Consider the following 24,722-nt stretch of genomic DNA (forward strand, 5'->3'; position numbering starts at 1 on the left):
CAGAACTTTTATAGGGCTTTGTAAACAAGTGTGTGTGTGTGCGCGTAGATGAGCCAGCACCTGGGTCTGGGAGCCTTTCTGTAGGGCTGCTGGCCAGGCATTCCTCCTCCTGTTGAATCAGGTCCCAGGCACAGACAAGCTACTCTCCCCCACATCCACTTGTGTAAGCCCTGCTGATACTGCTTTTTACTTAAAATACAAGTCCCCAGCTTAAAAAGTGACAGGACAGCATAATGTTTGTTCTGAGAGCATTTTTTTAACCCATCGTATTACACAGCTCCACGCTTACCTTCATTCTGTTCCTGTGTTCCAGTTCACCCTTACCAGTACTCAGCTCCGGTGAAAGAGTGCAACCATCCTTTTTATATTTTCTTCAGAAAGTCTTTTGGCATCTTTCTGAATATATGAATTTCTGTATACTGAAAATGCCCTCAGTGTCAGCAGTTTGTCATTTTGCTCATTATACAGAAAGATATGTGCACACATATTGGGCACATGATCACAGATACTAAATGGAATTGAATTAGCACAAAATTGTTAGCAGTATTGCTACTGATCAAGGCTTCTATGAATTTAAATTAATGCCCTCTCTGCCAACTGTGAGATACTTCCCTTGCAGACTTCTAAAACGCATCCAGGTCTTTGTAGCTGCTATATGGTTGGCCACATATGCAGGTATTAGAATCTTTGAAGATGAAATTCTTCTATAGGGCATTCCTCCATCCAGGAATTATCTCAAAATTATCTTTGGTTTGACAAGGATTTAAATGACATTTCAGGGATCAAACATTGACTAATTTCTCTGTTCATTCCAACTTTACCTCCCCCTCTTCCCTTTAGAACAAGAGGAAGGGAAAAGAGAGATCAAAAAAGAAGGTTCCCTATAACTGTTTGTGAGGGAAGGGCATGGAGCAGGAGCAGAGAGAGAGAGCTGAAACTCAAGGCAGGCAGGGTCCATGCAGCTTTGCTCAAAGGGTTTAATTAAGACGTGTGAAATCTTTCAGGAATGTTGATTCTGTGGCAGATTGTAAAATGTGCTGCAGCAAGTTAATTATGCAGCTTCAGGGTAGGGGCATTGTTTATAAGTCACCTATTGCCAAAGTTCTAGATGGCATACAACAAAGAACACTCATAATAATACAAAGATAAAAGCAAAAAAAAAAATTTAATTGCAAACAAATCATCTATTTTTCAAACTGGACCTGTAAGGAATTATAAGGGTATCCTATAGCCTGTGGGTTATAGCCCACTTTCCTCCCCCTTCTCTCTCTCTCTTTTTTCCTTGGAGTGACAGTGCTACTGAAGATTGTCATTTATTTAACTTTATGTATGATCTGAAAAGTCCAGAAAAGGACAACAATTTATCTCAGAATCAGACCTTTCTAATCTCAGACATTTCAGATTTACTACTTAGAAAAAGCAACATCGTATGCTAGGTAAGAAACTTATATCACAATTCTTAACACAGCATATACTTATAATGATTAAAGCTTGGCATATGATAAGTGAGCTCAGAGCAGTACATATCATAATAAAGTTGACTTGCTTAGGACATTATTAATAAGCTTAGATGACTATCCCCATAACTTGAGAAGGTTACTATGAGTCTCACCACTGGAGATATCTTTGTTGAGAAGCCATAAGATAAACTACAATTCACGGAGGCTGACTCTGCAAAGAGGGAAAGTGTCTGTGGCTCCATTATCTGCTGGGCTAAGAGGACTTCTCTGATCCCTGGAGAAGAAAAGGTTTTGGCTTGGGCTACTAGGCAGCAGGCAGGATACCCTCTTATATACCTTCTAGGACACAGAAGCTTGTCCACCTGATAGCAGGGACGGGCAGGGAGCGATGGCTTGGGTGCCATCTTTTGATGGTGTAAATGACCTTTTTCACAGCCCCTCCTGGGCCCTTCTCCCAGCAGTTTTTAAAGTCCAAGATATGCATATTTAAAAACTTATACAGAGTAAAGCCAAAGCAGAAATGAGTTCTCTTCTTCACTTCAGACTTCTGGACCCCCCTGGAGATTCATCCATTCCACCTGGGATCTCCAGCACATGATCTGGTCTTGTGAGATCTTGACCAGGGAGCTGCCCTGGCTGGGTCAGAGTTCACTTGTGAGCTGACCTGTCTGTTAAGACCATTTTTCAGGATTGTCATGTCCTGTTGCTGGGCAGAATTGGTCTCTGCTGTATGTCTTAGGTCTGTTCTTACTCATATACACCTGTATAGTCTTAGGTCAGTTCTGTTTGTGGAGAGATTCTTTTATCATCTCAGAGAGGCCTAGTTAAACAGTATGTGCTGGTAGACTAGATAACTCAGTCACATATTAGTATTCTGGCCAAAGTTCATCATCTCTGTATTTCTGCTGAAATACAGGTCAAGTGCCTTGTGAAGTCAGAATTCATATTTTGCATTATAGTAGTGAAACTTCAGGTATATTCCTACAGACTACCTTCAGTCATAAAAATGCTTGCTGGAATAGAAAAAAGTATTAAGCATTGATCTTAAAGTCTTTATTCATGTGGTCAGATGCAAGCTTTCTGGAAGTAAATTCCACAAAATAGACACCACCAAAGAAAGTGTTCTTCACTGAGTCTCTACCATCAAAACATATAATAACTCACACTTTATGGGTTATATTACATATATGAAGCATTGCATTAATCCATGAAAGAGAGCAAATACCCAACTTCTTATGCACCATCATAGCAACTTTATATTTTATTTGCCTCTTTACTGGCAACTAGTACAGTTCACACAGAGCTGGAGTAACATAGTTTCTCATACTCCACTCTGAAATCAGCCTAGTGGCTGAGTTATGCAGAATTTGAAACACTTTCTGGATAGAAGTTGGAAAGCCTATATAGAGAGAATTGCAATAGTCTAATGTTGGTAGGACTAAAGCTTGTACCACCGACCGAAGTCAGAGGAATTCAATAATGATTACTCTTTTCCCATAATTTAATTCATAAATATAATTGAAATTCTAACTCAAATATAGGCCTATATACCAAATATATATTGTTTAACAAGCAAGCTAACCACCATTAGCATATGCATTAGATAACACACTATTTACTAAGCCCATAATGTAAGGAAAAAATTGCATGCATTTAGCATATATGAGGGCATTTTAAATGTTAATATGCCACATATGCAAAGCATTAAAATACTACAGCAGTAACTTAATTAATCATTTCCATACTTTTTACTAAGCTCACCTAATGTTTGAAATTTAACCACTAATCAGAGCATTTATTTATTTTATTTATTTATTTGTAGCTTTTATATAGCGACATTCGTTTAGTAACATCGCATCGGTTTACAATTAAAGTAACATCTAGCAACGGTGCTTTACACATGAACAATTGAACTGGTTATAAATAATAACAATACTAGTTATATCTAAGGAACTGTTGAAGAAGATAAAGAAGTACTAGGTAAATCAGAGATTAAGAAGTTAAAAATCAAAGCACATTTTAAATAAAATAAGTTAAAATACAAGTTGCAAAAAGTTACGAGGTTGAGGAACTAGTAAGATTAAACCTCGTACTACATATTGTGAAAAGAGAAATAAATTAAGAAAATAAGCGGAAGGATTTGGTGTATGTGAGACATGAAGGGTATAAAAAGAAGAAAGGAAGAATATCTAAGGAATAGAATGGATAGAAAAGAAGCTATGTAAATTAGGAGGTAGATTATTAAGGCATTGCCAATAAAGGGTAAATTGCAGGGGGTATGAGGGGGAATTGTCTACTACTATTATGAGGGTGAAGGATCATTAGGTAAATGCTTGTAAGAAAAGCCATGTTTTAACTTTTTGTTTAAACTTTTTTGTTAACTTCTAGTGTGGGTTAACTTCTAGTGTGCATAGTTAACTTTAACTCTAGTGCATGTAGTTAACTTCTAGTGTGGGTAGGCAAGCTAGGAGTTAGGGCCTCCATGACCTCCCCAAAACTCTATCTTGGTAACATCTCCCTCAACCCAGCCTCTCTTCACCCTAACAAGGAAAGTATTCTAGACCCCTAGCAAGACAATCTTTCCTGTGGAACCCCACCACAATCCTTCCCCTGGAAGCCCACATTCCCCAATGAAAAAAGAAAAAAAATCCATGAGAGGAACATTATTTATCCACCTCAAACTTCTACCCAAACCCCCACTAACTATATTTTATAATGTTAATAAACAAAAGTCTGAAAATTTGACTATAGTGTCTCTAAAGTCATAATGCAACTTGCAGTTCCTCTGCTGTGACATTACAAATATGACATAATCAGGGATGTTTTTTCCCCCATATTTCTGCAGTCCATTTTCAAGTAAATTCAGAATGTGATCCACTAAATGCCAACAGATGGTAAAGGCCCAGCGGGATTGTAACTTCAAACTGCAACATGCTTGCATTTCTCTCTTTGAAATGTGTTTACAAAACAAACAATCCCAGACAAATAATCACTTAGCATCAGATGTTGCTGGCACTCACAAGAATAACCACAGATTGTTAGAGAAACAGTAGCTACTTATCACTTATTAGGGGAGCTGGTAAACATGACCTATGTGAGTTTGAAAATCTCAGTTGTAGAGATTTTGTTTGCAACCATAAAAATGCTAGAGTAGGCTTATAGACATTATTCCATGAGAAATCTTGAGGTGATCTCTCACAGCCTTGCTGGTCTTTGCTGATATGCACATGACTGCATTTTGGAAAAGTTAATCTTTTGTGGTTTGGTCATGGACATTTTCCATGCCCTTCTCTCTGACATATCTTTTACCCACAGGAAACTCTCAGATTTTGGGAACCACTATATGGGCATGGAAGCCTGTCTAATTATTTGAAATACTATTATTCAAGAGGCCTTACGCGCGCCGGGCCTATTTTATAAAGGCCCAGCGATGCGCGCAAAGCCCCGGGATGCGTCTATGTCCCAGGGCTTGCAAAAAGGGGCGGGGTGGGGCAGGGAGGGGCAGGGAGGGGGTGGGCAGGGGCAGGACCAGAGGCTTCCAACACAGCGGCCATTGCCACTGTGTCGAATCTTCGTGTGCCGGCAGGCTGCCAGCATGCACAACTTGCACCTTCTCAGAGACAGGCGCAAAAGGTAAAATAAAAATTCTGGGGGGGTTAGAGTAGGGCTGGAGGGAAGGTTAGGGGAAGGGGTGGGAAGGTCAGGTTAGGGGGAGGGAATGGGAGAAGGCAGCGTGGCTCGGCGCGCGCAAGATGCACAATTGTGCAACCCCTTGCGCGCGCATGTTATAAAATAGGTATACTTGTGCACGCACCAGGTAGCTCGCGCACATGTACGCCCGCGCGCAACCTTTTAAAATCTACCCCAAAGTGAAGAGGAGTCACCATAAGATGCTGAATGCAGTACCTTTTACTTTTAAGTTGGGAAGAGGAGAGTGTAAATCATACAAAATGAACATAAGGCAGGGATGTTCAAAAGAATGGGAAAGGAATAGAGATCTGGCAGGAAGACCAACATCATAAAATACTTGTTCTGATGCCCTCAACCTGCCTACTTTTCATCAGCTGTGGTCATGTCAGTATTATGTTGTAATGCAGTTTATAATTTTCTACAGGATATCTTTATTATTACAATAAAGCCATATCAATCCAGGAGTCATGCCATACAATAGCGGAAGGCTGACTGTAAACTTCTCATGTTATATCTTGATGTTTTCAGCAATAAGATTTAACAAAACCAGAAATCCTTGTTTCTTGGTTTGAAGTCTGGTTAGTGTGATAAATCACATTCTTCTGTTCAGCTCACCATTGTAGACTATTAATCCGTGTTTCTGATGTATTCAAGGAAGTGGCATGCCTTGACTGATAGCAGCCAATGGAGAAAAAATGTAAGTATTGGCTTTTCCTTTCATCAGTTACAAAGGATTTCTGAGTTTGTTAGCTTTTTCCATATTTGTTCTTTTTCCGAGGGTATACACAGATGCAATTATTCAATGGTTATTCTAAATTCCAGACTGGTACATAAAGCAGAACAAGGAACCAGAATGAAAAGGATATGCTTCTCATATAGAACAGAATTGTTTATGTAATACAAAAGATCCATATGGATCAAATGAACATCTGCATTGGCATAGGGTAAGTACATTTTCTGCTTATTTTAAGAGGCTATACAATGTTTAGTAGACTTGTCTATATGAATTATAATTCATATAAGGTTTATTTATAAGTTTCCTAACAGATGAACGGTACTCCAAGACCAATTTTATTATTCCCAGTTAAGTAGCTGTGACTTGCTAGAATATGAACAACAATTGTTTGCTTTCAGAGCAAATCTTTCAGATCTGGGTAAATCTTTAAATTGCATAGTAAGACGGTAGGTTTAGATTCAAAGATCAGAGATTCATTAAGTCCAGACTTGTTCTGATGGCCTACCAGCTCTCATGGTGATCCAGGGGAAGAAGGAAAAAACACTGGTTTTCCTCTAAAATCTTGCCCCATTTACTTCTGAACTGATTTACTGTTGGTGTTGTAGGCACAACTACTTCAGCTGGCAAAATATTCCATAATGTTACCATTCTTAGTAAAAACAAATCAACAATCCTTACTTTAAAGGTGGTGAAATCTGTTACAATTTCATTTTGAAGGATGTTCCCCTGTTTTGTTTGTAGCTATAATAAGAAAAAGATTGCTTGTGAGAGGTTTCTATGGGGCCCATTCATATATTTGGTGGAGAATATAGGATTCAGAGTTGTGAACTGCAGGGATGTATTTAGGAAATGAATAGTCCTTCATGTACGGTAGAGCTACAAAAGCGGGAAGAATGAGGCTAGGGTCCAATACACTAAAGGGGTAGATTTTAAAAGGGTTACGCACATAAGGTACGCGCGTAACCCTTTTAAAACGCCCCTGCGCGCGCCGAGCCTCTTTTGCATAGGCTCAGCAGCATGCGCAAGCCCCGGGACGCACGTAAGTCCCAGGGCTTCGCTAGGGGGGCGCAGCTGAAGCCTCCGGAACAGCCCCCAGGTCGGGAGATGGTGCGCCAGCAGCCCGCTGGTAGGCGTAACTTTTACAATAACGGTAAGGGGGTGGTAGATAGGGCCGGGGGTGGGTTTAGGTAGGGGAAGGGAAGGGAAGGTGCGGGGGGGGTGGAAGGAAAGTTCCCTCCTAGGCCGCTTCGATTTCGGAGCGGCCTCGGAGGGAACGGACAGCGTGCGCAAGGTGTACAAATGTACACACCCCCTTGCGTGTGCCGACCCCGGATTTTATAAGATACGCGCATATCTTATAAAATCCAGTGTACTTTTGTTTGTGCCTGGTGCATGAACAAAAGTACGCATGCATGCTGTTTTTTTAAAATGTACCCCTAAGCATTTTTCCCATACGCAAAAATGGAAGAAAACTTTTAGTACATAAGCCCTTTAAGTGTTCAGTGAATATGAAACCCTTTTCTCCTCCATTTTTAAGACTCCAAAATACAAGTGAATATCTCTAACTCCCACTTAACTTGTGTTATTCCCTTCCAAATGCAAAAAATGTTTTTAGCACTAGAAATGAAAAGTTTTTATTTTCTGTATTCCTTTACCCCCATTTCTGGTTAGAAATATGACTCAGCATTATTGGGACCAAGGATACTGAGGGTCATAAAATTGTAATGAAGCTGATACTATATTGTACATTTCTAAGGAACGAAAGACAAGTAATGAGGTTTCTGAAATAGTGTGGGACTCTTATTTACACTTTTTGAATATAAAACATGAGCATTTGTATTTCTTAAATTAATTGAGTATGTTTTTTGCCATAACTATTTCTAAGTCTGAATTTTTTGGTAACTAGAGAACTTTGTGCCAACCAACTGGCACATACTTCAGGTAAACAATACTCATAAATGCAATGCAGAATAAGGTTGAATGATAAAATTTCAACAGTCATTTGAAAAATGACTGATGAACTTAATGCTTAGGGTAAAATATGAAATACGATGCCACAAATATCACTGCCAATACAAATGTCTATAAACCATATGACTAATTTTTTAAGCAGTTAAAGTATGTACTCAGCAATATATACAGCTCCAAGTCCAGAAACAGTGCATTGTGCAATGTCTTGGGTTTATATAGTATTAGCATGTGAAAGCAAGCTATGAAAGTTTTTTCCTTAGGCAAGGGATGGGAGAAAATTCTTCATGAAAGAGACCCTGTAAGTAGTCCCTATTTACAATAGTTGACATCCAAGAATAATGAAGATAATCATACAAGTATTATGAGTTTAGCTAAAAGAAATTTGCTCCATATGAAAGTCTTCTATGAAAATTATGCCTGGCTCTCAAATCAAACATCAACTACATATTGACCATTCAAGGAATGTGGCATAACCAGAATAATTTGATGGAGGCAAACACAATTTAGATCATAATCTATCAATTACGTTTGAGACATTACATGCCACTTAAGATGACACACTTAGGCCTAGGTTTTCTAACGTACCACGGCGTCGTGAATTGTGCGGTACAGGGGGGCGAGGGGGCGAAGTGGGGGGCAGGCCTGCAATAGCCGCCAGCAATCGCACATCCGCGGTGCGATCGCTGCCGCTTTCGCACCCAATAGCGCCATCATAAAAGGTGGTGCTATTGGGCACGAAATTGGAAGTGAAAAGGCTCCTTACCTTTTTGTCGACCACACTGTCTTCGTGGCGTCCGCCCTGACTCCTCTTCCGGGGGCAGACTCCACCCCGACTCCTCCCCTTTTTAGCTATCGCACACGAAAAGGAACTTTTCACTTGCGAAACGTCCCTTTTCGCGTGCGCTAGCTTTAGGAAATGACCCCTTTAGACGGTAACTTTGAAACAGCCATGTGGGTACTCGTATGCGCATATGCTAGTTTGTGCCAAAGAAAGCAGCCGTATTATAACATATGCGCGTATATACGTGCATGGTATAAAATAGGCTGTACGTGTGCACGTGTGCGCAAAATTTTATATGGAAGCACGCATGTGTGCGCAAATGCCGCTTCTACCTCATAAATGGAGGGATTTTAGTAAACATGTGCACAGATGAACTTACCAGTTTCCCCACTCTGTTCCCAGTTCACCCAGGATAGGACTTCCTAACCCCCTTTAGTTAATTAGCCTCCCCTTTTACCCTGTTAGCCCTACCTTTAAAACCCTGCTGACTAGCCTAGTTTGTTTGTTTTTGTTTTAGGACTTACATGCCATCCATAGCAGAAGTAAAATTATTCAGCAGGGGATCCCAGCACAATCTTTTGTGTGTATTTATGCACAACATCTCTTGGCCTTCCCCAACACACTCACACCCCACCCAGACAATGCCCATGCCCCGCCCCTTTTTCTAAAGTTTTGGCTTGTGTGCATACCAGGAGATATGCGTGTATGCAGGCGCCTTTTAAAATCCAAGCCTAACTTGTGCCCATATCTCTTGGCTTTGGCACGCATCGGGCTTTTAAAATTCACCCCTTATTGATCATCATGTGGTTGATGTAAAAACCTGCATTAAACCTGACAAGTTACCCTATGTCATCTGCCTACTTTAACCCCTGATGTACTAAAATAATGAGATGCACAGTGTCGCAGTATTAACACAGTTGTTATTAACAATTGTGTTAAAGAGAGCATGGACATAGCAACCCTGCTGCGCTAAGAAGCTCAATTTTCCCTGAGCTGACACAAACAGAAACAACTGGTTAATATGGGGAACACAGAACCTCCACTCTCAAAGGCAAATAGACCACTAGATCACTCACATGCCACCACCCCTCCCCATTTCATAAGTCAATATGGGTTTCCAGTAGAGATGTGAATCAGAACCAGAATCTGTTCTGATTCTGGCTCCGATTCACATCGTTAATTTTTTTTCGTGCGGCTGCACCCGAGCTGATAAACAAAAAAACCCACCTGACCCTTTAAAACTGATCCCTTAGCTTCGCCCACCCTCCCAACCCCCCCCCCCCTAAACATTTTACAAGACCCTGGTGGTCCAGTGGGAGTCCCGGGAGTGATCTCCCGCTCTCGGGTCGTCGGCTGCCACTAATCAAAATAGCACCGATGGCCCTTTGCCCTTACCATGTGACAGGGTATCCGTGCCATTGGCCGGCCCCTGTCACATGGTAGGAGTAATGGACGGCCGGCGCCATCTTTAAAAATGGCACGGGCCATCCAGTGCTCCTACCATGTGACAGGGGCCGGTCAATGGCACGGATACCCTGTCACATGGTAAGGGCAATGGCCATCGGCGCCATTTTGATTAGTGGCAGCCGACGGCCCGAGAGCAGTAGATCGCTCCCGGGACTCCCACTGGACCACCAGGTACTTGTAAAAAGTTTTGGAGGGGGGTTGGGAGGGTGGGCGAAGCTAAGGGATCAGTTTTAAAGGGTCGGGGTGGGTTTAGGGATTGTTTTGGTGTGCCGTTTTCCCACCCTCCCCCCAAAACAATAAGAGAACCCCACGAACAATTTTGTGGGGTTTTCCTATCGGTTTCAGGGAGCCCCCAATTTCTGACGATTTTGAAAATATCGTATGATATTTTCAATCGTCAGACGCACGATTCACATCCCTAGATTCCAGGTCCTTCAAACCTCTATAACTCTTTCACCCCCTTTTTATCAATGGATCCAGATTACAAATGTTGCTGCTGATACTCTGATAAGTTTGGCATGCAAGTCAATGAATCAGTGGTGCCATTTTGAATTTAGTACTGTTGCTGGAATGTGGAACATCAGCTCCCTTTGGCTCATGAAGATTTCCGTTACATAGCTGGAGGATAGGGGGTTGTTGGGAGCGCAAGGAGTCTGGAGCCCATATGTATTCAGAGGGAGGGTTTCTTGACAACCCTGGGCTTCTAGGGCTGGGGGATAGAGGCAGAGGACTTTGCATTGTTGGCGGTGGGGGGAGGGGAATTCCATAGGCTACAAACTGATAGACACTTGTGTTGCTCTTTGTGAGGAAGTTTTTGGGCCCAGACATGTTACTGTTGGGATGGGTGGAAGGGAGAGATCAAGACCCTGAGGCCCAAATGTATCATTTTTTAGCTATGAGATGTGATGTGCTTTAATGCAGTCCACCTAAGACAGCTCAGTTAACTTCACCTCCTCAGGTGCACTTAACTTTTTCATTCAATGTGTAATCAAACTATGGAATCTGATGCCAGTGGATGTGGTCAAGGCAACTTGCATAGCAGGATTTAAAAGAGGTTTGGACAAGCTCCTGAAGGAAAAGTTTATAAAACATTATTAACCAGTAAGACTAAGGAAAGCCATTGCTATCACTGGGAATCAGTAACAAGACGTTTTGGGGATTTCCTGGGTACTTCTGACCTGGACTAGCCACTGTTAAAGACAGGATGCTGGGATTGAAAGAATTTGATTGGAACCAGGATGACATTTCTTATATTCTTATGCTGCAGTAGGTAGGTTGCGTTAATCCTTATAAGTATTAGTGCCAAATAGTATATCCAGTGCTAATACCTAATGAGGTGATTTTAATAATTGTTTTTGTCATTTGTATTAGCAGTGGAGAACAGCAGTAACACTAATGCACCATGCATTAAAGCCAGTCATACATGGGCATTGACTAATGCTCGCATGAGCACCTGTTTAATGTGAGAGTTACCACTATCAACCATTAGTACATAGGTCCCCATATTTTTATTCAGGTGAGGGTACTAGCTCTTGTTTCCTGGTGCTCCAATGAATATCAATACAGTAGTTGTATAATAAACTGTAGACTACAGCTTATTGCAATTAGCCCTCTGCCATCTTGGAATATTATCATTAAAATATTTGTTGATAAAATCCCTTTAATATCCATTCCATAAAATACCTTAGGTACACACATTTCATAACAAGACCAACTAAGTAAAATAACACTAAATTACAAAATAATTCCTTGTTTCTCACAGCAGACTAATTGTGTCTAAAGGAATTCCACAAGAAGGAAACCAGTGACATAACAGGAAGCATGTATTTAATTATATGTTTTGCAAAGGTACATGAATAAAGCTATGTTCATGGCTTTCCTTTTGGGATGGCCCAGCTCTTTATTTCAAGAAACAAACAGAAAAACATTTGATCCAACAAAGGCAATAAAGAAACAGAGAAGAAGTACATTTTGTACCCACATGCTTTCCATGACAAAAAAACCATGCAGATGTGAGAAAATATCTGATACAAGTATGACCAAAATATTTTTTAAACTATACTGTACATTGTTCTTTTAGAAACATCATTACAGTTATACTCTTTCAAAATGATACAGGAAATTACGTTCTTTTTTTTCTTCAGGAATTTTACAAAAGAAAATTTAGCACCATCATATTTGTTCCCCGCCTCTCTCCATTTGTAGAATAACAACAGAAGCATAGCACCTTTTATACTGAAAAAAAAAAAAAAAAAAAGAATTTTAAATGCATCCCAGCTTCTAGAGATGAGGTAGCTTACGCTAACAAATGGTGGGAGCTCTTGCATCTGTCAATTGAAGGCTGATAGGTGAAGGTTATTCACCATACACATAACATATTATTGACCGCAAAGCTATTCTCACAATACAGAATTGAAAAAGTAATGTTAACATTTCCATCTGGTTTGAATACTTGTCAGTGTATTTTTTTCAATGTCATCTTTATACTTTGGTATTATTGCATGGGAGAAAATAAATAATCCCTGCCTCGGTTTACAAATGGTAAATACCAGAAACTCGAATCTACATAACATGTTAAATGACATTCTATTTCTGTTTACCAGTGTTTTCTACTTCACAAACAAGCATTACGATACTGAAGTACTGCAAACGCTGCTGTTGAACTATCGTCTGCAATTCAAATCCTTCATTTAGAATTTGTGCACTGCTCTTCAGTGCTTCAGCCAGACTGTCAAATGATTTAGATGGAGTGAAAGGTAATCTTTCGGAAAACACCAGTTCTCATTTGTGGGTGATACTGGCAAAAAAAATCAAAACAAAACTGCAAAATGTCCCAAAGCGTGGAAGCTGATTTGACTGCAAATGTTGCCAATGAGCATTCATAAAAGTGCTCTACTTTTCTGTTATTCAGTTGTATCCATGCATGAACTCTTATTTTCACATAGCTATATTTTAAACTACTAGATTTATAAATCCCTCGCTAAAGCATTATGCAACTTCTGCATTATGTTTGAGATAACGTAAGCAAAAATAGAAAACTACCTTTGAAAATTAACCAACATTGGTTGAGCACAAACAGAAGGGGCTTATTTGTCCATTTTTACTGTTCTGACGCTTTAAAAGTTGCTGTAACTCACTTTGATCTTGCAAGTAAAATAAATATTCTGTAGAAGGCTAGGCTTTATAAGGGGAATGGTATGTACAGTGCTGATAAGATATCAGCCATTATTTCAAGAGTCTCAGGATTAACTTCAGTCAGTTAAATTCTTGTGGTGTCTTGTTTCTTGGAGTTCTTTTACAAAAAGCAAACTGGCCCGATATCAATTCCAAACTCCTGATCTGTACTGCCAATGTCCACAGGGGCAATATCGACAATGGGTAATCGTGCCACGTTTTGTGTTCTGTATTCAAAGACAGTCTTGCCCACATTGCCATTTCGTTTCTGGGGGAAAAAAAACCCAAACTTATTTGTTATTCTTGCTTAGATTTTATGAAAATTAATAAACATTTTAAACATTCACATATTAAATACAATAAAAAGCATAAATAAAACTTCAGTGCCTTCAGAGTAGCATTTAAAGATCTGGTTTTCAGAATATCTACAATGAATATTTATTAAATGTATTTGTTTAGAATTGGTCTAGGAACCATGTTAATTTGCACATATTGGTTACCCTGCAAACCAGACTAGGTTATAGCCCTGGAAACACGGGGTTAGCAAATTTTAAACAGGCGTGTGGGCACACATGTGCGTAGGTTTGCCGGCTCCTGCCCAGGAATGCAGTTATTTTATAACATATGCACGTATATGCAAGCATTTTATAAAATAGGCTGACCGTGCACATATTTGTGAGAAATTTTAAGTGAGCGTGCACCTATGCACGCAAATGCTGCTTCTACCGCATAATGGGAGAGATTTTAACAGACACTTGCGCCGACGCCATTACCAGTTTTCCCAGTTCATTCCCAGTTTGCCCAGGTAGGGATAGGACTTCAAACCCCTCTAGTTTAATAGCCTTCCTTTTCCCCTGTGAGCCCAGATCCTTAAAGCCCCACTGATTTATTTACTTTATTTTGTTTTATGACTTACATGCCATCCATAGCAGAAGTAAAATTACACAGCAGGGGACCCCAGAATGCACTTGTGAGCGCAGTGGAAGATATGCACATATCTGGGCAGTTTTTAAAATCCGCTTGGTGCACGCTGGGCCAACATATTCGCCTATCACCTAACTGATGCATGTGCCGGGATTTTAAAATTCACCTTTAAGGGAATATGCCTGCTTTCCCTTACCCTGATTATCCCCATCCCATCCATTCTAACAAGAAAATAGGACAAGACCTTCTATACACGTTCAAAAGCTCTCTCTTAGTTTTAAATATTGGCCCAGGCTCTACATGGTGATGCTATGAAATAGCTAGCAGCAGGCTTAGATTTCATCTACACTGGGCAGTGGAGCTGGATCACTGGTCCAATGGGGAAAGGTCTGACTGATCAAGGCTGCCTGGTGTGGAAGAGAGGTCAGTCCTGGATCCACAGAGGGATGGGTTTCATAGAAGGATTGGAGTTTCGACAGGAGTTAGGGGATTCTTTCAAGATACTGTCTCTAGGATCTAGCTACATTTTCTGAAGGGTGCCCAGTTTAAATCTAACGAGCCATATTATAGCCTGCTAAGTTAATTTAGAAAAATCTTCAGTTCCAACCCAGCAATGAGTGAAAATTTCCTAAAGTATAAACAGCTAGATTTAGACTGGGCATTATGTATCAAATGTTTACCATATGTTAACTGCCCTTGATATCTAAGAGAAAGACGATCTATCTAGTAAATAAACTAAACTAAATCTACTACAAATGTGCCCATAAATAACCAGTTTATATATTTATCTACCTCTTTCGCGGGTTGGGATCTACCTTGAAGAATATAATAAAATACCGGGGTCTCCTATTCACCCAAATCAATAAGGGAAAGAAAGCAAATAAAAAAATATACAGGAGCAATTATCTGCTTAGGACTGCTTAGGTGCAAAGCCTGTAGGTACTTTGGTGCCCCCAGATCCTATAACCAATTTTCAAAAAGAAACTAGCTGTGCAGATCTTTGAAAATTCATTGACATGTCCATGAAAGCACAAAGGTTATTTTGTAATTGGCATCTCCTTTTCTGTAAGCAAACAGTGGATTAAAAAATGCAATTTTGCACATGAACTTTACTGCCCTGACCTAACCGCTTTCCCAGGATGATAAGGCAGAGCTAGAAAAGGTACAGAGAAGGGCAACAAAAATAATAAAGTGGCTAGAACAGCTTCCTTTGGTGGAAAAGCTATACAGATTCTGGCTTTTTAGCTTGGAGAAGGGACAACTGAGAAGACATGTGATAGAGGTCTATAAAATCATGGGTGGGGAGAAACAGATAAATAGTGGTAGGCTATTTACTAACATCTGGGGCACTCCATGAAACTTAAAGGTAGCACACTTCAAACAAATCACAGAAAGGAATGGATCTACTCTTTGGGATCTGCCAGGAACCTGTGACCCAGACTGGCCACTGCTGGAAACAGGATACTGTGTTCAATGGACATTTGGTCCGACTGCGCATAGCACATCCTCTGTTCTAATGCTCTTAATCTCATTTTAATATGTATAAATGTTGTGTGAACCCCACAAATCCTTTTTAGATACACTGAGGGGGACAATTTTCAAGCAAGTCTATTTACTCAAGTAAAAGGCTTTGAATATTGTCCTCAAAATACATAACACACATATTTATTCTAGAGCAAAGTATTGTAGTTGCCAGGTTAGTAAACTTGAAGATGCAGAAATAAGTGTCAAAAAAGTTGTAAGTGATACCTTTTTATTGGACTACAGTAATTCATCTGTGACTAGCTTTTGAGAGTTGTGCTTATGAAAGGAGCATGGAGACATACTGACAGGCCGATACAGTAAAGTTTGCGGGAGAGCGGGCGAGCGCCCGCTCTCCCGGCGCGCACATAGGCAAGTGTCCTGTGCACGCGATTCAGTAAACTAAAATATTTAAATTAGGGCCAGCGGTAAAAAGAGGTGCTAGGGACACTAGCGCCTCCCTAGTGCCTCTTTTTGGACAGGAGCGGTGGCTGTCAGTGGGTTTGACAGCCGACGCTCAATTTTGCCGGTGTCAGTTCTCGAACCCGCTGACAGCCACGGGTTCAGAAACCGGACGCCGGCAAAATTGAGCGTCCGGTTTGCAACCCGCGAGCTGCGGGCCGATTTCAAATTTTTATTTATTTTTTTAACTTTCGGGACCTCCGACAGTATTCTGTTTCCAGCAGTGGCCAGTCTGGGTCACAGGTTCCTGGCAGATCCCAAAGAGTAGATCCATTCCTTTCTGTGATTTGTTTGAAGTGTGCTACCTTTGGGTAGGCGCTAATTTCTGAAAGTAAAATGTGTGGCTTGGCTGCACATTTTGCTTTCTGAATTGCGCGGGAATACCTAATAGCGCCTGCAACATGCATTTGCATGTTGCGGGCGCTATTAGGTTCGGGGGGGTTGGACGCGCGTTTTCGACGCGCTATTACCCCTTACTGAATAAGGGGTAAAGCTAGCACGTCCAATCGCGGGTTAACAGTGCGTTCCGCCGGAGTCTTGTCATCCATGTACCATTGATTACCTCCTTAAAACAGCATAGTGCAATATAAATTTCTTTTTGAAAAAGAAAGAACTTACTGTGCAGGTATCTTGTAGAACAGTATATCTAAATCTACTGTTTCCTTCTGCCTTGATTTCAAGGTCGTTAGCACCTTTCAGAATGACGGCTTTCTTCAGGTTCTGAGTCTTGTCATCCATGTAACCTACAGTATTCTTACAATGATATGTGATATTCTGGGAAGCTTCCTTGGACAGAAGGCGCAAAAAGGTCATTTGTGTTACTGCTGTATTGGGCGACTGACTATCTCCATAGACAAACTGGGAAAAAAATGAAATAAAGTTTGCATTATTGAATCTGAGAGTTATGGAGTCAGTGGAAAAAAATATATATATTCCAGTCACGCTGGGGCTAATTCATACTTTTAGAGATACAACACATGTAGAATTTCAAAAAAATGTTGTGATCACTCTGTTGCAATAAACCTGGAAGTTTCAGATTTTTATGAATACAAATCACCTTAATATATCATGAAGTTCATATTTCCCATCAATGTTCTTCAGTTTATATAGGTCACAATTGTAGCCAAGTTTGATATAATATTGCAAAGACAGGTTATCTCAGAGACAAGCCTGGTGAGTGGTGCATAGTCCTGGAACTGAGGCTGTAAAGGCATCTCAGAGGCAATCCTCTGAGATGCCTTTACATCTGTAAATGGTACATTGAATTTCGTCAAGCTAGTTTATTCCCCTCTGAACACCAACATTTTTGCACACTTGCAAAATGGAAGCTGGGTGACATAATGATGCACAACTGAATACGATATATGGCACAATTTCATGTGATCTGAATAACCAAATGTTGCAAGTCACCACTGTACTTAATAGGGATGTGCATTCGTTTTAGACGAAATAGGAAATATAGACTATGTTTCCTATTCTGTTGTGGTTCGGGGGGGCCTTGAAATGATATGAAAACCCCACGAAATTTTGTGTGGTTTTCTTATTGTTTGGGGGGGGGGGGGGGAGAAAGGGCACACAGAAAAAAAAACCCAAAACCCAACCCAACCCTTCAAATCTAATTATTTACAATCCCCCACCCTCCTGACCCCCCAAAAACTTGCCTAAAGTCCCTGGTGGTCAAGCAGGGGTCCCGAGAGCAATGTCCCCCTCTCAGGCCATCGGCTGCCACTAATCAAAATGGCGCCGATGGCCCTTTGCCCTTACCATGTGGCAGGGGCTATCAGTGCCACTGGCCGGCCCCTGTCACATGGTAGGGCAATGGATGGCGCGCACCATTTTTTAAGATGGCACCGGCCATTCATTGCTCCTACCATGTGAGCTTATTTTCATGCAAATTCATGCAAATCAGCTCAATCTGATACCAATAAAATAATGAAGTTGGCATTTAAATTTGCAAGCTAGTACCTTAGTATCTGTGATGATGTAATGGGGCCCAGAACGCCCCTTAGGGCTCCAAACGTGTCACTGACATTTTCAAAATGGCTCCAGCTGGCCACATTCAGAATTTTGTCCCTATCACATGATGGGACAAAAGTATAAAATAGGCTGGCTGGCCCTAGTTTCAAAATAGTGGTGCTAAGCTCAGTGCCATATGGGGCACTTCAGGCCTCAATATGTCACCATGTACTCTATGATACCGGCCCAGGGAAGCCTGGAGTAAAGGTCTTTATTTTTTTTACCATAGTAGGCATGGCTTGGGAGGGATGAGTGGACAGACAAATGTATTAATGTAGTTTTTAAAAATTTTTGACACTTCAGCTTTCTCAACAAGCAGTGGAGGGGGTGAGCCAGGAGGGTCTATCGAAAACTCCAGGGTTTTCAAGAGGCCAGGGGAGCATATTTGAGATTCTCAGACCTTTTAAGAATATTTTATTTCATTTATTTAAAAATGTATAACCCACTCACATCCAAAAGGTTGTAGTGAGGTGCAACATAAGAAGCACAAAATTAAATACTATTGCGTGGTACCACTTGGGGTACCTAAGCTGTGGTATTTTTCCTGGTGGTGCTTTACCGACAAAATACCATGGGATTTAGTACACTGCGGGGAAATGACCCCATAAAGAATTCTGTAACAATGGAAAAGTTTACTTACCTGTGTACCTCTATTCATATCAAGACCATACCATATGGGCTTCAAGTCATGGACACCTCTTGTGCTCCACCATGTTTTACGAGGTATACTGGATGGGTATGCTGAAATACAAGTCTCTCCAGTTTCCATGTTGCAATGCACTTTGATGGCATCTTCAGCCGCACCCTGATTGGGATCAATCCAGTATTCACCTATTCAGGACAAATCATACATGCTTTATTGGACCGGTGCTTTTCAATATATTTATAAATGATCTGGAAAAAAATACGATGAGTGAAGTAATCAAATTTGCAGATGATACAAAATTATTCAGAGTAGTTAAATCACAAGTGGATTGTGATAAATTGTAAGAGGAACTTGCGAGACTGGAAGACTGGGCATCCAAATGGCAGATGAAATTTAATGTGGACAAGTGCAAGGTGAGCATATAGGGAAAAATAACCCATGCTGCAATTACACAATGTTAGGTTCCATATTAGGAGCTACCACCCAAGAAAAAGTTATAGGCATCATAGTAGGTAATACATTAAAATCATTGGCTCAGGGTGCTGCAGAAGTCAAAAAAAGCAAACAGAATGTTAGGAATTATTAGGAAGGGAATGATGAATAAAACAGAAAATGTCTTAATGCCTCTGTATCGCTCCATGGTGAGACCACACCTTGAGTACTGTGCATCTCAAAAAAGATAAAGTTGCACTGGAGGAAGTACAGAGAAGGGTGACGAAAATGATAAAAGGGATGGAATGGCTCCCCTATGAGGAAAGACTGAAGAGGTTAGGGCTAGAGATGTGAATCGGAACCGGAATCTGATCGGTTCCGGTTCCGATCCAAATCTTAAAATTTTTATTGCCCAGCCCGATTTGAGTTTTAATTATCAGCTGCGCCTGATCTGATAATCAAAAAACCCTCCCCCACCCTCCCGAACCCCCAAAAAAGGTTTTAAAATTACCTGGTGGTCCAGCGGGAACGTTGGGAGCGATCTCCCGCTCTCAGGCCATCTGCTGCGTTAATAAAAATGGCGCCGATGGCCCTTTGCCCTTACCATGTGACAGGGCAAAGATAGCGCCGGCGCCATTTTGAATACTGGCAATACAGCCTGAGTGCAGGAGATCACTCCCGGACCCCCGCTGGACCCCCAGGGACTTTTGGCCAGCTTGGGGGGGCCTCCTGACCCCCACAAGACTTGCCAAAAGTCCAGCGGGGGTCCGGGAACGACCTCCTGCACTTGGGCCGTATTGCCAGTATTCAAAATGGCGCCGGCGCTACCTTTGCCCTCACTAAGTCATAGGGGCCGACGTTCAGCCCCTGTGACATAGTAAGGGCAAAGGCTAGTGCCAGCGCCAATTTCAGTACTGGCAGCCGCTAGCCTTTGCCCTCACTATGTCACAGGGGCCGGCCGTCGGCCCCTGTGACATAGTGAGGGCAAAGGTAGCGTGGGTGCCATTTTGAATACTGGCAATACGGCCCAAGTGCAGGAGGTCGCTCCCGGACCCCCGCTGGACTTTTGGCAAGTCTTGTGGGGGTCAGGAGGCCCCCCAAGCTGGCCAAAAGTCCCTGGGGGTCCAGCGCCGGCCATCCAGTGCTCCTACCATGTGATAGGGGCCGGCCAATGGCACTGATACCCTGTCACATGGTAAGGGCAAAGGGCCATCGGCACCATTTTTATTAGTGGCAGCCGATGGCCGACCGCAGGAGATCACTCCCTGCGCCCCCGCTGGACCACCAGGTAATTTTAAAAGGTTTTGGGAGGGGGGGTTTTAAAGGGTCGGGTGGGTTTTTTCTTTTATCGGGCCATCGGCGCCATTTATATTAGTGGCAGCCAAAATGGCGCCGATGGCCCGAGAGCAGGAGATCGTGCTGGGACCCCCCCCCCCCCCCTGGACCACCAGGTAATTTAAAACATTTTGGGGGGGTTCGGGAGGGTGGGGGATTTGTTTTAAAGGGTCGAGGTGGGTTTAGGGGTTGTTTTGGTGTGCTGGTTTTCCCTCCCCCGATTTACGATTTTTCACGATAAATCGGGGGAATTTCTATTGTATCACGACTAACGATTATTGACAATTTAAAAAAATATCTGACAATTTTTTTAAATCGTCAAAAAACAATTCACATCCCTAGTTAGGGGGTTAGCGGGGGTCCTGGAGTGCCATTAGTCAGCCCCTGTCACATGGTAGGAGCACAAGATGGTGCCGGCCGTCCATTGCTCCTACCATGTGACAGGGGCACCGGTAGCCCCTGTGACATAGTAAGGGCAAAGGCTTTCAACGCCATTTTGAATACCGGCAGCCGACGGCCCGAGTGCAGGAGATCGCTCCAGGACCCCGCTGAACCACCAGGGACTTTTGGCAAGTCTTGGGGGGGGGGGGGGCAGGAGGGTGGGGGTTGTAGTTAATTAAATTTAAAGGGTTAGGAAGGAGGTTTTTTTTGTTTTTCCAACTTTAATGGAAAACGAATACCGAATTCAACTAATGGATGAACCGGGTTTCCCCCTATGAAAACAAATGCAACGTATTTGGGTCCCGATGAATACGAATACCAAATCGGACAAATCCGTCCCTTCTGCACATCCCTATTCCACACTTTTTTTTTTAATTTATAAAAAGTGTGCATATAAATGTTCGTAGCAAAACTACCCATACTAAATAGCATAATCATGTACAGGAAGCTTTTTCATGCTTCCGGGACAATTTTCAAAGCAAAATCACACGCATAAGTTCACTTTGGGAAAATTGCTGTAACTTATGTAAGTAACTGCCTGCAAAATTTCTATGCACGGTTACAAAATTCTCCCCACAGCCCATACTATATAAAGGAAAGCAAATCATCCACACAACAATAATGGCTTACTCAGGAAAATTAGATCTGCAAATTCTCCCTTCTCCAGAGGATCTTTGGCTCCCTATTGGGTCTGGTAGGCGTAACTTGCTGGCGCGCGATCCCCTGGCACGGCCACTGTGCCGGAGGCCTTGGTCCCGCCCCCGGACCAGCACCCCGCTCACACCCCTTTTTCAAAGCCCCGGGACATATGCGCGTCCTGGGGCTTGCGCGCGTCGCCGGGCCTATGCAAAATAGGCTCGGCGCGCGTAACGCCCCTGCGCGTGTAAATCCAGCCGGATTTACGCGCGCAGGGCTTTTAAAATCTGCCCCTCACTGTATAATTGTGCCAAAATGGTAACCAATATGCAGTTCAATTTGGCTTACACTAGTCATAATCTGAATAAATCGTTCAAGATCAAGAGCATATTAGGAGAATACAAAAACGTTAAAATCTCACGCTTACCCTCTCTAGATATCCTTCCTGCTCTTTCTTTCCTCCTCCCAGTCCTCAGGGATCAAGGTGACAGAAGTATCTGGCACCTGCATATATGTGATATTCCCAGAGAGATCCCTCATTGTTTACTGCAGGACTGTTTATATCAGTTCTCAGTGATTTTTTTATAAAGAAAGGATTAGGGTTATGAGCCCCTATGGCCTAGTATTAATAAGCTGGGCTGAAGATGGATGTCAGAGCAAAGTGTCAACTGGCTCCATTGCATACAGTGTCATATCCTGTAAGCTTGGTTTTAATCATCTGAGTCACATCAACACCCAAGTATAATTGGACAATCCAACCGTCTTTAGTTTGGAAGAGTTTGGTATCTAATCTGTATTAACTGATTCATCTCTATCTATTTCTTTTTAATTTATCCCCTATTCCTCAGGAGCAAAGTGATATACAATGAAGGCAAATATACAATATGGAGGTACATTTCAAAATGATTTACATGCATAAAATTGCTACGATATATGCTACTTTAACATTCGTAACCCCTTTGAAAATTATCTCCATAATAAATAAACAGTTCCATGCTTTAGAACACACATGTAAAATAATACAAAACGTTTGCTATTACAAATAGTAAAGAGGTTGTATTATTGTTGGTTCTTGTTGCTCTGTTTAATGACACATTTCATACATACCACTCTTCTTCGCGGTGTGGCAGAGTTTTAGATCATCGCAAGTGCGAGCTGGGTGTTTCTTGGAGCCATCGGGACTCCGCATAGTTTCAATCTGGCTACTCAGAGACTTCAGAGTAGCATGAACTCCTGGGTCAGTTTTGTTGCCATCGGGTAATGCTTCATCTTCTGTGAATTCTGGAGGTGGCTCGTGAATGCTGTCATCATAGTTACCTATGATGTCATCAATAGCAGCTGTAAGAAGGCCAGGGGGACCAGGGGGACCAGGAGGACCAGCATCACCTGGAGGACCCTAACAGTTTGCAACAGTGACAAAAAATAAAAATAGAAAAATATGACATATGTGATAACCCTTTGGGATTGTTACAATAGAGGCCCTAGTCGTAAACCCATTTTTGAGATAGGAGTTAGAGAAGGTAGCAGAGGGAGGGGTGCAGCATTCAGAGTGGCTTCTCTACTAAGGTTGCTGAAGTGGCCAGCCTCCTGCAGTATTCACAATGTGGCAATTTGGTTAGGAGTTAGAGAGAGCAGAAGTGTTTTTTCTTGCTTTGTCCCCCTGCTTTGGGTACTGGGTTCCTCAGCCTGGGTTAGTACCCTGGTGCCTGCCTTGGTCCTGGTTCTATATTTTGATTGAGACTTTTGGATGTTTTTTTTGTCTTTTGAGAATTCCTTTTGTAAGAGCCCTAGTACCCCTGGCTAGAGGAATTCGGGGTATCCACCAGTTAGGTTAGATCAGGAAGTAGGGAAGATTTTAAATGGTGACCTACTGCAGAGGAGTTCTCATTTTATTGCCCTTTTTGTGAAGAGTTTTCCGGAGTTCCCAGGAGGAAGTTTGTGGCCACCCTTCCTGCCTGAAGAGGGAACATCTGTAGAGAGATGTTGGGTTCCCTGCTACTGGACCTTTCCCAAGAAAAATCCTTTTGAGACCATTGACGTGGAGAACTGTGAGTAAGACTTAAAATTCTATTCTGATTTCTGAGGAACCCAATCCAGTCTTCATCCTGGGAAGGAGATATACTTTGGGAAGATTGTGCAAAGACGGTAATCTTTTTGCCATCAGTATTTTTAGAAATGGTTTTCCGTCCCAGCCTAGGATACCCTACCCAACTGGGAACCTTACTTATATAAGCCATGGATGCTGAGAGTTTCCCTGCCTAATACTGAGAGACACTTGCACAAATAAATTGGAGAACTGCAAATTTTCAAACCCCCAAGAACTAATTTGAACAGTGCCAAAGTACTATTTAAGAAATCTGAGAGAAAAGATTTATATTTGGACATTCAGCCTGAGCCTCCAGAGTCTTTTGTTGGCACTCACATTCTTTTAAAGTTGATAGTACCTGTTACTCTCCCAGGGCAACAAATTGAGAGTCACCACAATCATCTTGGCTCTTGGAGGATATAATCCTCCCCCTCTTGTGGCCTTGGACAGTATTGAAATGGGAAAAAGTTAAAGGATTGGCCCTTGACCCTCATGTCCCCCTTCTCTCCTAGCCCTTAAACTGGAGAGGGATTGCAAATATATATATAATAGTTGCTATAAACATTCTAGGTTAGACCAAGGTCCACTGAACCCAGGATCCTGTCTCTAACAGTTGCCAGTCCAGGTCACTTGTACCCAGAAGACCCCCAATAGTTGATCTATTTCTTGCATCTCGCTCCCAGGGATAAGCACTGGCTTTCCCAATCTACATAGTTAATAATTGTTTATGGACTTTTCCTTCAGGAACTTGTTCAGCCCTCTTTTGAACCCCACTATCGGGCCGATACAGTACAGTGCGCTCCGGCGGAGCGCACTATTAACCCGCATTTGGACACGCGTTTTGGATGTGCTAGCTTTACCCCTTATTCAGTAAGGGGTAATAGCGCGTCCAAAACGCGCATCCAAACCCCCCCCCCCGAACCTAATAGCGCCCGCAACATGAA

At 42.0% G+C, this 24,722-nt stretch overlaps 1 protein-coding gene across 1 annotated transcript in view; it reads right to left on the bottom strand.

The window, feature by feature from the left end:
• Positions 1–11,910: 11,910 nt before the first annotated feature.
• COL5A2 (collagen type V alpha 2 chain) overlaps positions 11,911–24,722 on the bottom strand; it is a 333,570-nt gene continuing 320,758 nt past the window's right edge. The window contains exons 51-54 of the mRNA XM_029605983.1: positions 22,800–23,088; positions 18,843–19,033; positions 16,805–17,044; positions 11,911–13,547 (exon numbers count right to left, since the gene is read on the bottom strand). Of these exons, the coding sequence (XP_029461843.1) occupies positions 13,401–13,547; positions 16,805–17,044; positions 18,843–19,033; positions 22,800–23,088 (867 nt within the window). The 3' untranslated portion in view covers positions 11,911–13,400. The remainder of the gene's footprint in view (positions 13,548–16,804; positions 17,045–18,842; positions 19,034–22,799; positions 23,089–24,722) is intronic.

This window comes from Rhinatrema bivittatum, chromosome 6 (genome assembly GCF_901001135.1).
Source record: "Rhinatrema bivittatum chromosome 6, aRhiBiv1.1, whole genome shotgun sequence".
NCBI lineage: Eukaryota > Metazoa > Chordata > Amphibia > Gymnophiona > Rhinatrematidae > Rhinatrema > Rhinatrema bivittatum.